At 39.8% G+C, this 13,410-nt stretch overlaps 1 protein-coding gene across 2 annotated transcripts in view; it reads right to left on the bottom strand.

The window, feature by feature from the left end:
• Paip1 (poly(A) binding protein interacting protein 1) overlaps positions 1-5,707 on the bottom strand; it is a 28,515-nt gene extending 22,808 nt beyond the window's left edge. Inside the window, exons 1-2 of one of the 2 annotated variants that reach the window (XM_076856148.1) lie at positions 5,221-5,707; positions 4,467-4,636 (exon numbers count right to left, since the gene is read on the bottom strand). In XM_076856148.1, the coding sequence (XP_076712263.1) occupies positions 4,467-4,636; positions 5,221-5,488 (438 nt within the window). In that variant the 5' untranslated portion in view covers positions 5,489-5,707. The remainder of the gene's footprint in view (positions 1-4,466; positions 4,637-5,220) is intronic. The other variant, XM_076856149.1, reaches the window with a different exon arrangement.
• Positions 5,708-13,410: the final 7,703 nt, after the last annotated feature.

Raw genomic sequence — 13,410 nt, 5'->3', positions numbered from 1 at the left:
TCATGGTATGCCCTTGGTATGCACTGTTAAGAGAAGAGACCATAATCTAAGAGAGTGAGATGGTGAACTAGTCAAGACTACTGAGGTTAGCTGGATTGAACTGGGGGAAGAGTGAGGGAAAGAGGTGAGTTAATACACCATCAAGTTTCTTGGCCTCAGCTAGTTGGAAAGATCTGCAAAAGATTAACTGTTAATTATACTTGAGTTTGAATGTGAAATCCCCATGAAGTCAAACAATTGGAAACAAGTCTAGAGTTCAGATGAAGAATTCGATTTTAAGATTATTAGCATATAGAAAGGTGATGGTCAGACTCTAGGAACAGGCAGGATTTGTAAGAGAGATAATAAAATGGGAAAATGACAGGACCTCCAAGACTGCTATCTGAGGGAGAAGTTGGGGGGAACTGCCACAGAAATCAAAGGAGGAGGTAAGTGAGGAATGGTGATGCTCGTAACATTAAATGCTACTGATTAAATTCGTAGTTTGAAATCTGTGAGGGAATAATAGTTGAAATATCTCCGAATGAAAAGTCACACACACACCCCAAACAAACAAACAAAAACCCACCCAGAAAATAGTACCTTAAATATTTAGTTTTTATAACATTATAAAAGGAACTTTTGAAAGACTAGTTTAAAAAGAAAAAAAAAAAAAACACTGACACCTAGCACAGGACCTGGCACACTAGGAATTTTAAACTGAACAGATCATACTGTGTTCATGGGTCTTATTGTATTCAAGGTCTAAGATGAGGATTAAAATGACAATTGACAAAAAAAAAAAAAAAAAAACAGAAGAGCATCATTAACTGTTGCAAAAAATAGTAGCAATATACCTACCTAGGAGGATCAGATTGCAGATGTTTGCACAGTCAGTGAGAAGTACAGTAGTGTCTAGAGTGAGTACTTCTAGAAAATGTTACTAAAAGATAAAGGAAAAGGTGGACAGTAGCTTGAAGAAGCCTGCCCTTAAAAAAGAGAGAGGGGGGGGGGGGGGGGGAACGTAAATGCTTTATGAATTCCCCTGGGGAATTTCTGGCACTGGTTAGTAAACCATGATCAAATATTCAAGGCATACTGGTTTGAGAAGAAGCAACAACCAGGAATAGATGGATACAGCAACTCAATGTGATAGAAAATAGGAAATTCTAGGAGGAGGATCAGAAGGAGGACAAAAGAAAACAGTTTAGAAAAACTTAAAAAACACAGCAAATACCATAAAGTCTGTTAGAAAAAGAATGTACTCTTAAGAGAGACCTGGTTAGGAATACTAGACAACACATTTTCATGAATACGACAAAAACAGACTCAAGAACTTTCTAGAAACTGAGGCAGACCACTAGAAAAGAGGCTCTGGGAAGACTGGAATTTTTATCTGTTTTGTTTGCTGCTGTATAGGCAGTGCTTGACTCATAAGTATTTAACTACTTGAATGAGTGAGTCAATGTAGCTACAAAACCTTCCCTCACAACAAGATCTTAACAGTCATAGGGGAAAACAAGGATTCTGGTGTGACAAATAAATTGAGAAATACTTTTAGCTTTAACCAAAGGTAGTCATTAGAGTAAATCTGTAAGGCTAGAGAATATACCAGAGCAAGGTAGCAAGCTCAAAGTCTATGGAATCTGCATGGGTTAAAAATGAATGAAGCAAGCCCGGAGCCATGGAACCCGCCTGTAATCCCAACTGCTTGGGAGGCTGAGGCAGGAGGCTCAAGAGTTCAAAACAAGCCTCAGCAAAATCGAGGCACTAAGCATAAGCAACTCAGTGAGGCCTGTCTCTAAATAAAATACAAAATAGGGGTGGGGATGTGGCTCAGTGGTAAAGTACACTTGTGTTCAATCCCCAATAACCCCACCCCCCCCCAAAAAAAAAAATAGAAAAAGAAACAAATGAAGTAAGCCAGGAAGCAAATTATGCCTCTATTCTGATACAGCCAATTTTTGCTCTATCAAAATGCTACTTGTCTTTGGCCAGATCTTATGATTTCAAAAGAAATCAGAAAAATTCAAATTTGCAACAGCTAATTTAAATGTGAAGAACTAATTAAAACAACTTTCAAAAAAAAAATTTTTTTTTTTTTTTTTAAATCACACACCAAGGGCCAAAGAAGATACACCTGTAGACTAATAGTCTTCCAGTTCACAACATGTTCTGGTAAACTGAGCATAGAAGGTGCTTATCTACTAAGGAAATAGCAAAGAAGACCTAAAAGATGACAGTGACTCAAGATAACTGGACTAACATAATACTCTGCTCTACAGCCCAGGAGTCATTTGAACTATGCATAGTATTGTGAAAAAAATCGTTCCTGGGGCTGGAGCTGTGGTTCAGCTGTAGAGCACTCGCCTAACAAGTGTGAGGCCCGGTTCAATCCTCAGAACGACATAAAAATAAATAAAGGTATTAAAAACAAAACAAAACCTTTCCCTTCCATAACATAAAGCAGTCCAAGTCAATATGGAAGAAAACAAATGGGGAACTGTTTGAGTGGCTACTAGAAGAAAAATATCCTTAAGAGTCTATTCAACTACTCAACAATTCCCCCATCATTCTGTTATTCTCTGAGCTAAATACAACTTTCTTGCAAGAACCCTAGCTGTTCTCATTTCTATTTTACATAACAGATGGCTTTTTTCACCCCAAATCAATTGTTTTTCATTTTACCTCTATAATTTCTCCTAATTCCAAAGGTTTTCCTATACAGTGTAAGAGTTTCTACGAAGTACACCTGTTCCCATTAATAACAGTCAAAGAAAAAAGGTTACAAAAAAGATGTGCCATCATTAGTTATAAGAAAAATACACACTGAAACCACAACTAGATACTACATACCTATCAGAATGGCTCAACAGAAAATACTAAGTGCTGACCAGAAGTGGAACAACTAGAAATCACGCTGCTCATTGTACAGTGAAATGATCTCTTTGGAAAACCATTTGTCATCTCTACTAAAGCTGGCTACTCTAAGTCCTAGCAGTTCTATTCCTTGGTATATACTAAGCAAAATAAAGGCACACAACCACCAGAACACGGACAGAAATAGCAATCCTATTTATGAATAGGATTAGCCCCAAAGTAGAAGAATGTCCATCAACAGACAAATGGAACCTCCATATGGTCATGCAATAGAATTCTAAGAATCACTTCAAATTATAACATGATTTGGGGTTGAGGTTGTGGCTCAGCAGTAGAGCGCTCGCCTCGCACGTGCAAGGTCCTGGGTTTGATCCTCAGCACCACATAAAAATAAATAAAATAAAGGTATTGGGTCCAACTACCACTAAAAAATAAAATTAAAAAATTATAGCATGATTTAATTCTGGTGTAGATGGAAAGTAAAAAGCAATATATTCTGTACATCCTTATTTATATAAAGTTTGAAAACAGGCAAAACTATTTAAAATCAAAATAATAAAGTTTTTAGGATGTTGATAACATTCCATTTCTTGACTAGGAAACTAGTTAAGGTTGTGAAGCTTTGAGATGATCCCTGTATCCCTTATATTATACTTCAATAAAACTAAAGTATTATCAATCATATTTTCCATGATTCCCTCCCCCACTTTCCTACAATCAACCCCTGTGCATTTACGCATCTGGGCTTACCTAACACAACAAATTCCTTTCTACATAGCAGCACAAAGCACAGTTGGGATAAGAAAAATATGAGCCACTATAAGAATTGTTATATTGTTGGGGCTGGGGTTGGGGCTCAGTGATATAGTGCTTGCCTCAAATGTTTACTGGGTTTGATTCTCAGCACCATATAAAAAAATTAAATAAAGGTATTGTGTCCATCTATAACTAAAAAAAAAAAAAGAATTGTTATACTGTTGACAATATAAAACTGAAAGTTTAAAAGTTCTCTATACCTATGTAAACACTTTATCCACACCCCTTATAACATCTCTACATATGATAAGTAACTAGCACCAGAAATACTACTTTAACATATGGCCTAACAATTAGAAATAAGAGCCCAGATAAATATTTCTCAACATTCAACAAAACTACCTCATGATTAGTTTATAGCAAAACCAGTTTAATTTACCCTAAAACTCCCAATGAATATTTACTTACCTTGCTATAAATCAAACTAAAAATCAGGCTTGCTTGGCCACTACCTAAGGCTGTTTCTAAAGTCTAGAAATAGGTTTTAGTTTTCAAATTGAAAATGTCCTTGACATAATGATCATTAGTTTATGGATACTCCATAGAAGCTGAGAGCAGTGAACCAGACAGACAATAATTCCTACTCAAGCTTACACTCTAATGCCTTGAAGGTAACTACAAAATATATTCTTCAACTAGTTATTCCCTCATGAAACGATTCATGAATTCAACGGATTCATAACAAAATGTTTTTATGTAGAGTTTAGAAAGCACCAGCATATTCTGATTAATGAAGTAATAATCACATTATTCCAGTAGTATTAACCCACAGTTACAACGGGTGTACTCACTGTATAATTAGAAGAATAACCTGATGGGTAAAATTCAGGGGCGTTCGCAGACAGTTTAGACATTAATACGGGAGCCACTACCACCTGGGGTTTAGCCATTGCTGACTCTGAGTTCTGCTGTGGGATTTTATCCTGTGAACTAGGTGGAGCTCTCAGGGGCCTTGTTTGTTCTGAGAAAGAAAAGGGAGGAAAAAAACGGTGTTAGAAGCATTCATTCCTTTGTATAACAACTTGGTACTAAAAAAACAGATCATCTGAGAAAGCACCAAGTTTTAAGAGTTAAATACAAAATTGAAGATGATCACCAAGATATGTACAGAGAGCCTGCAAAAAGGAACAATAGACTTGCTTTAGCTCATTTATAAACATACCTGCTTTCCAAATGAACGCTTGAGAGCTTTTCTTTTCCCCTCCCTCTTTTTCAAGGAGTTGGTTAAAAATGGGGGTGGTTGCTGCCCCAGCCCCGCTTTCTAGGGCTGGGGAGGGGGAGGCGATTTTTACTTCCTCCCGGGACGCCAGAACTCGGAGACCGCGCACCCGGCCCCTCCCCCCAGCCAGGGCGCACAAAGGATTCCAGCAGCCACCTTCCAAACCCGGTTCTGGGCCCCTTCCTACCCCGTAACCAGCGGGCCCCTCCGGAAATGCTTTCGGGGAACCGGGGAACGGAGGTCGTGACGCGCCGGGCCTCGGCACACAGGGGGAGCCGTGGGGAAGCGTTGGCCCGGAAGACAGGGTGCCTAGAGCTGCTCCGTACCTGGGAGCACCCCGGGCCGAGGAGGCCGCTGGGAGCCTGCGGGGGCCTCGCTCTGGGCCCCTGGCGGCGGGGCCGTCCTGGGCTGGCGCAGCGGCGGCGGCTGCAGGAAGCCCGGGGCTTTGGGCTGCGGCGGCGGCTGGTGCCGCGACCGCTCCGCAGGCCCCGCTCCGTTCGGGAACCCGCCGCCCTCAGGCCCGCCCCCTCCGCGGCCCAGGCCCCGGCTCCGGCCCCGACCAGCACCTGGAGCCCGATCGAAACCGTCCGACATGCTCCTCCTCCTCCTCCGGGGGCCGCTGCGCTCCGGATAGGATGCGGGGGGAGGCGCCGCGGGCCGGCTCTCGCCGCTGCGCCTCACTCAGGCCTCATGGAAGAACTGGGCGGCGGGCCCGGCTCCTCCGCGCTTCGGGCGGAGCGGACCGCAGGCTGAGCCCCGGCCGAACCCGCCGCTCCACAGCACCCGCCCCCCTCGGCTGCCCTTCGCTCTACGATTCTCCCCAAAACCCCAGCACCCCGCCCCCGGCGCGGCGGGGGCCAAGACGGGTCACAGCGGCCCCCCGCGGCCCGGAGGCCCTGGGCACGCCCGCCCGCTTGCCGCGGCTCCTCCTGTCGGTGGATGGCGGGCATCCACCGCCCAGCAGGCCGCCGGGCGGGCGGCGTCTCGACCACGGGCTAGCGTGCCCGTGCCCGTGCCCGTGCCCGGGCTCGGGCTCGGGCTCGGGCTCGGGCGTCGGCTCCCGGGGCCAGGCTGGGGGAAAGTGGGGAACGCTCACCCAGGCGGGCCGACAACTCGGTAGTTCTCAGAGAGCAGTGCGAGACTGACGGTTGATACCAGGAAAATAAAAATACGGGGGGAGGGGGCGTGGACCCGGCGGCAGGGTTCGCGGATGCGCACCTCGGTGGGCGCGCAGGTGTGCTCGATGGCCGGCTCCAGCCTAGCCCGAGAGCTGGTGCGGAAAGGGGTCCTAGAAGAAGCTCTGCCACCTGCTCTGTTAGCTGCGGGGAGAGGAGCAAACACAATCAAACACGCCCTCCCCCTTGGATTAACTGTAGGTATGTATCCGAGTAGGTGACACCTACTGTGACCAAGCTTTGATCTATTCCCTTTTCCCTTACCCTTGAGAAATTTTAAGAATGCACTGTCTTCACTGTAAGAGCACTCTTTTTCATCTTCTACCAGTGCTGTCCAATAAAAATATGCAAGTCACAAATGCTAAGCCACTTATGTAATTATAAATATTGTAGAAGCCACATTAAACAAGTAAAAAGAAACCAGTGAAATTAGTTTTAATGTAGTTTATTTAGCCCAATAATCCAAAATGGTATCATTTCAGCATGTAATTAATGTAAAAATATGAATGAGATATTTTGCATGTTATTCAAAATTCAGTTTGCATTTTACACATGAGGCATATCTTATTTAGGATTAGACACATTCAGAGTGTTCAAGAGCCTCATGTGGCTAGTGACTACAGCACTTTGCACAACACAGTTCTAGTAATTATGTGTGAGTTATAATTGTCAGGTCTGATGGCACTATTGCCAGATGAAGAATAAATGCAAGAAAAGAAAAGGAGGAAAAACATTCACTGTTGGATTGAACCATCTCCACAAATTCTGACTTTAGTCCTGTGATTTAAGCAGAACTTAACTTTTAAAATGTTTTTCATGATCAGAATCATTTCAATTAGGGTCAGAAACTCTTTTTAACCATGTTCTCTTCTCACTTGTAAAACATTAATGTCTTCACCTAAATGAGAATGGCTTTGATTCAAGGTAAACCATCAATCAATGATTCATGTTGCATGTTAGATAAGATTACAATTTAAAAATTAGATTAGGTGATGCTCTTAACATCTTAAAAACATGGTTGTATATGGCCATCAGTCCTTTCTTGTCTGGACTTCTGTATTATTACATAGAGAGGACCCATAAACTATACTCAAAAATTGAAAATTAGTTATCCTGGATGTTCCACTGAAGTAGATGTTCCAATTCTGTCCTAGGTTTTTGTTTGTACTCACACCTTTTTGTTTCCCCTCAAAACATTGATGGTGGATAGCACCATTTCTAACATCCAGTACTTTCCTATGTGAGCATAAGAATATTTTGCATTTATGGGGGTATCAGTGCATCTTTATATCCTCCTTTTGTTAAATAAATTGGATAATTCAGAGATATCCTTCTCCTCCTTATTTGTTATATGTAACTTTTAGCCCTATTATAATGTGTGAAACTGGGACTTGGGGATAACATGAATGGATTTAGCATTGTGATGATAACAACTAGTATTTACTGAGTACTTCATTATGTGTCAGCCCCTGTTTCAAGAGTTTTACCTTTATCATTTTATGTAATCCTCATACCCTGTGAAGCAGATATTCTAATATCTTTTTTTTTTAAACAGAAAAGATATCAAGATATCACAAGGGCTCACATCCATCTGGGGACTGTTGTGCAACTGGCAGGTACTAGGTATTGCAGAATGGCAAGAGGCCACACATACATACACACAGACACATGAAAATATGGGTGCCATATGGGACTCCCTAAAGAGAATCATCAAAAACAGCTCCACATTCATACCTTTTTTATTAATTTATGGTGAAAGGAGTGTAGGAGGACTAACTTCAGAGAGGTTGGAAAATGTGTTGTAATACAGGAAAGGGACCTGCTGTGAAACACGACAAAGATGTATTTCCCTAAACTAGGCTTGGAAAACATTCTCCAGGAAGACTTCCTCAAGCTGCCTAATCTTAGATTCCTTCCCTTGTGCTAGTTGTACCCTTGGAAAACTCTGTTTTGGCCACCTACCATGCCAGATTGTCAGTATTTGGTTTAACTGTCTTCTGTAATAAATCAGCTTTCTGAGGGTAGAGGATACCTTTTTCATCTCTATACCTTTAGGTCCTAGCCCAGTAATTGGTGTATCTGTAATAACAGAACTCACTTCTCCTTGGTTCACCAGTATAGTGACAATAAAAAAGACTGGTTTTCAAAATTCATTGACTTCAGTTTCATTATTGGACCTTATGGGAGTAGACAATGCAGCCTTCAAGTCCAGCTAAAAGAAATTTTTCACAAACACAATGGAAGGAATATTTGCAAACCACATATCCAACAAAAGACATGTTATCTAGAGTACATAAAGAACTCTAAAAACTCAACTGTAAAGTACAATCCAGTTAGAAAATGGGGAAAATATATTCATGGGTATTTCAATAAAGAGAATATACAAAGACATTTAAACTCATGAAAAAAAATGTTCAATATAATTATCCATTAGATAAAATTAAAACCCAAAGACATTTCGTTACCTGCTTACCAGAATAGCTAAACTAAAAAATAATGTAAGAATGTAAGAATGCTTGTAAAGATAAAAAATAGTTAAGAAAGTGAAGCATTTATAGATTGCTGGTAGAAATATATAATGGTGTAGTCACACTAGGAAACCGTTTGAGGGTTTCTAAAAAAAACATAACTACCATACAACTCAGCAAGTGCACTCCTAGGCATTTATCCCAGAGAAATGAAGATTTATGTTCACGCAAAAACGTTCATTCAAATGTTTTAGCACCTGTATTAATAATAGCCCCAAACTGGAAACAACCCAGATGTTCTTCAGTGAATGAATATGCTGTGGTACTTTCATGTTCACCTCCAAAATACTACTCAGCAAGAAAAAGGAACAACTATCAGTACAACAACTTTGATCTCAAAGGAATAATGCAGAACGAAAAAGCCAATCTCAAAAAAATATTGTTGTACAATACCAACTATATAGCCTTGAAATGACAAAATGATAAAGATGCAGAACAGGTTGCCATGATCAGAGAGGGGATGGGTTTTGGAGGGGAATAGATATGGTTATTAAAATAATAGGAATCCTTATGATTAAACTGTTCTGTTCTTTTTAATGTGATAGTGGTCACATAAATATGCACATGTGACAAAATTACATAGATCCTAAATATACATGCATAGGATTGCATATAAGACTAAGGTAGGTGAATTTTGTTATTGTCGATTTCCTGGATGTGATAGTCATGCAAAATGTTACCACTGGGAGAAACTAGGTGAGGAGTGAACAAGATTTCTCTATCATCTCTTCCAAATACATGTAAATCTACAATTATCTTTAAATAAAAGGTTGATAAATCTACTGCATATAAGTAAAATTTATATCATCTTATTCTATCACTCCTAAAATCTCCCTAATTCAGTTCACTCCTCCCACTCAAATCATCACGGTAACTTATATACCATTATGAATGAGTGGAGGCATCATTAAGAGAGAAAAATTAGCTGATGTGTTTGTTCTTATGGTTCTCATCTGTGTAAATTATCTTCTTCTTTTAATTTCTTGAGCCTCTCATGAAATGTAATCCCAGCTGGTTGGCACTTGAGACTCCCATCTGGAGCAGGGCTCCAAGCTATCACAGAGTCTCAGATAGCCAGGAATGCCACTTGAGATGTCCCCAATACCTAGTGACACTTGTTTAATGTTGATCTCTCAGCTGAATTTTAAACTCTGTGAAGATTCCTTCATTCAGATGTTCTCCATTCAGCAAATAATGATTGCATGTCTACTTTTATGCTGAGGTTATGCAGGAGTATGAGATTAGGTGAGATATGATACTGGAAGTCGGAAGGCTCATTTGGTGGCTGTTGCAGAAGTGCTGGGTAGAAGATGCTACTAAAGTGGTAGTGGAACTCCCCCAAATTCAGTAAATATTTAGGACGAACTTAACAGAATGTATGTGAAGGATTAACAAGAGGCTAGACATAAGACTGACTCCCAGAATTCTGGCTTGGTGCTTCAGCAGAAGTAGGATACCAAAAGAGAGCAGGTTCAAGAAAACAGGAACTCTAATTCCATTTTGGACATTTCATTTGACACCTGGAGCATCCAAGCAGAATTGTTCAGTGGACAATTAAGGTTATGATATTAGAACCCAGAAGAGTGTTGCCTGCGTTAGGAATTTGATGGCTAAAGCCACAGGAAGAAATGGGTGTCTTAGAAAAATTATATAGTGGCAGAAGGAAAGAGATAACACCAAATCTAATGACAGGCTTGAAGGACATAAACTGTTTTCTTTGTTTACATACAACTAAAACTGAGAAAAGCCAGTTTAAAAAAAAAAAACACAAAAAGCTGAAAAGAGAGAGACAAGAGTGTCAAATGTTGCAGAGGTATCAAATAATAGGATTCTAAAGAGTCTATGAAAGTGCACTCTTCCCTGAGATTGAGTGCTGCAGTCCCTGCATCAGGTGTTTCCTATCTGAGGTAACTAAACAAGTGGATAAACCACCACCTCTGAAATCTAGTGCACATGCACTAAGCAATCTTCTCATTATAATTTTACTATCTGTCCAAATTTGCATATTTAGAGCAACATAACAAAAATAACAGCTAATATTTAGCACTTAGATTCCAAGTACACACTTCACATGAATTCTCATTTAATTATCTAAACTTCAAAACAATTCTATAATGTAGATAGTATTACTTATCCCACTTTATATATAAAAACACTGAGGTTCAAACAGGTTAATTAACTTGCTTAAGATCACATAGTTAGTGAGCAGACCAGTCTCATCCCAGAGTTCACAAGCTCTTTTTGCCTCTAGAATAACAGACCACACTGATGCAAACATTCCATTCTCTTTGAGTTATATTTCTCACTATAAATTAATAAATAGGCATTACAATGATATTAGCAATGGGAATAACAGATTTGTGAGTGATTCAGTTGCAAGCAATTGTCAGTATTAAGAAATGAAGATAATAAGTGTAGATAGCTTTCTATAAGCTTGACTGAAACAATGGGAGGAATAGTTATAGTATGAGTTTTCAAAACAAGTGTACGGAAGAAGTTTTTTTCTTTGCTATTAGTAAAAAATTTTTTTAAAGATGGCATAAACATCAGTATGTCAGCTAAAGAAAATGAGGCAAAGGAATGCACCTGGGAAAAGGATAAACATTGAGGGAATAAAGTATTAGAGGGTGGTGGCAGATCATAAATTCAAAGAACACACATCAGGAATAACTGGCTAGAGAAACAGTTTTTTCACTAGAAATAGAAACAGATGCAGGACGGGAGAACACTGGAAATTTTAGAAAGATGGTCTCCACATCCTCAGTAAAAAATAAGGAAATGTCAGCTTGAGGAAATTGACAAGAGTTGTAAAAGCTGCTCTGGGAGAGAAAGCTGAGTAGGAAGCGGACTGGTCATAGGAGATCTGCAGGGTGGTACAGAGGCCCAGGTGAGGGTGGATACTAGCCATTCATAGAACAACAATTTCATGACAACCTGATGTAGGAACTGAGAAGCCTATTAGTGGGAATGTGATTTTATTATGTTGAGATAGAAGGATAAAAACAGAAGAGTCCGAGAAATTGTTCATGGTTGAGGCTACATAGAGAAGGTTGAAAGGGGAAGACAGGTGATGAAGGAAAAAGGGGATCAAGAGTCAGGAATAAGGGGCTGAGGTTGTGGCTCAGTGGTAGAGCACTTGCCTAGCATGTTTGAGGCACTGGGTTCGATTCTCAGCACCACATATAAATTAATAAATAAATAAAAGTCCATCAACAACTAAAAAAAAAGAGTCAGAAATTTTAAAAATTGGAAATAAATCTCATGCTCTGACCATCAGATGGTCAGAGCATGAGATGAAGGAGTTGCAAATTTTAGAGGAAGTTCTAAGCAAATAATGCAATATCCTAATAATTGCACAATTCAACTAATTGGACTGAGTGCTTGCTGTCCGGCAGTGAGGTAATGTCACAGCTGGAAATATTCATTAATCAGATGGTGTGCCAAGTCCAAGTCTGGCACTGAAGAGACAGGAATGTCAATGTTTAATATATCAAGCAAGACTTCTTTTGCCCTGGCATGTTCTGTTTCTCTATCTCCTTGGCTCAGTCTATTCACTGATCTCTTTGTTGGCACACAGTCATTGGCTTAGATCTTCCTTTCTAATTCCTTTAACTCATACAGAGTGCTCACAATTTTTTTCTTTCTCTTAACAAGTATTAGTTGACTGCTTGATAAAAGCCAGATATTCTGTTAGGTGTTGATGACCTGTCAATGAATAAAACAAAATACCAGTCTTCAAGGAGCTTACACTTAAGTGTAGGAATTAGAAAAATAGACAGTAATAACCCAGAGTGCAATGGATTAAATGTTTATTCCCCCTTAATACATGCAATGAAATCCTAACCCCAAGGCAATAGTATTAGGAAACATAGCCTTTGAGGGATGACTAGGTCACAGAAATGTATGAATAGGATTAGTACCACTTTATAAGAGACCCTGAAGAGATCCTTTACTTCTTCTGTCACTGAGCTACATCCCAACTCCCCTATCTCCTGTTGTTGTTGGTTTTTTTTTGACAAAGCTCAGTTTATTAATTTTTCCTTTTATAAATAATGCTTTTGGTATTAAGACTAGTCTTAGGTTCTGGAGATTTTCTCCTATATTTTTCAGAAAGTTTTATGGTTTCATACTTAATTCTGCACTCCATTATGTGTTAATGATTACAGAAGCTGTGAGACTTAGGTCGAGGTTCTTTTTTTTGTAGTACTGGGGATTGAACCCAAGAGGGGTTTAACCACTGCGACACATAACCAGCCCTTTTAAAATATTTTATTTACAGACAGGGTCTCACTGAGTTGCTAAGTGCCTGGTTTTGAACTTGCAATCCTCGTACTTCAGCTTCCCAAGCCACTGTGATTATAGGCATGAGCCTCCACACCTGGCTTGAGGTTCACTTTTGTTTTTGCCTTCAGATATCTGGTTGCTTTAATGCCATTTATTGAAAAGTTTTTCTTTCCTTCATTGAATTGCTTTTGCATCTTTCACAGAGTCTAAATAAATAATCACAACATGCAATATCCTAATAATTGTACATATCTAGGACTTAGTGGACTCTGAGCTATATTCCTTCTACAATTTTATTCTCCCTTTCATAATAACCTGTGAAATTGTCTCCATATTTTTATAGTTAAATAACTTTCCCAAAGATACTTACCCAGAGCCAGTATTCTATTCTTTCTTTCATAGAAGCTGCTTCTTATTTATCTAGCTAACTTTCATTTAGCACTTGCTATGTGCTAAGAACTGTGCTAAGTTTGAGAATTAAGAGTTGAACAAGGTTTTCTGGAATGCAGAAGAGATACAAGCTAGATTT

The sequence above is a fragment of the Callospermophilus lateralis genome, chromosome 5 (assembly GCF_048772815.1).
Source record: "Callospermophilus lateralis isolate mCalLat2 chromosome 5, mCalLat2.hap1, whole genome shotgun sequence".
Classification (NCBI taxonomy): Eukaryota; Metazoa; Chordata; class Mammalia; order Rodentia; family Sciuridae; genus Callospermophilus; species Callospermophilus lateralis.
The sequence above is the reverse complement of the archived record's forward strand: the minus strand, read 5'-3'. Positions and strand labels throughout refer to the sequence as shown.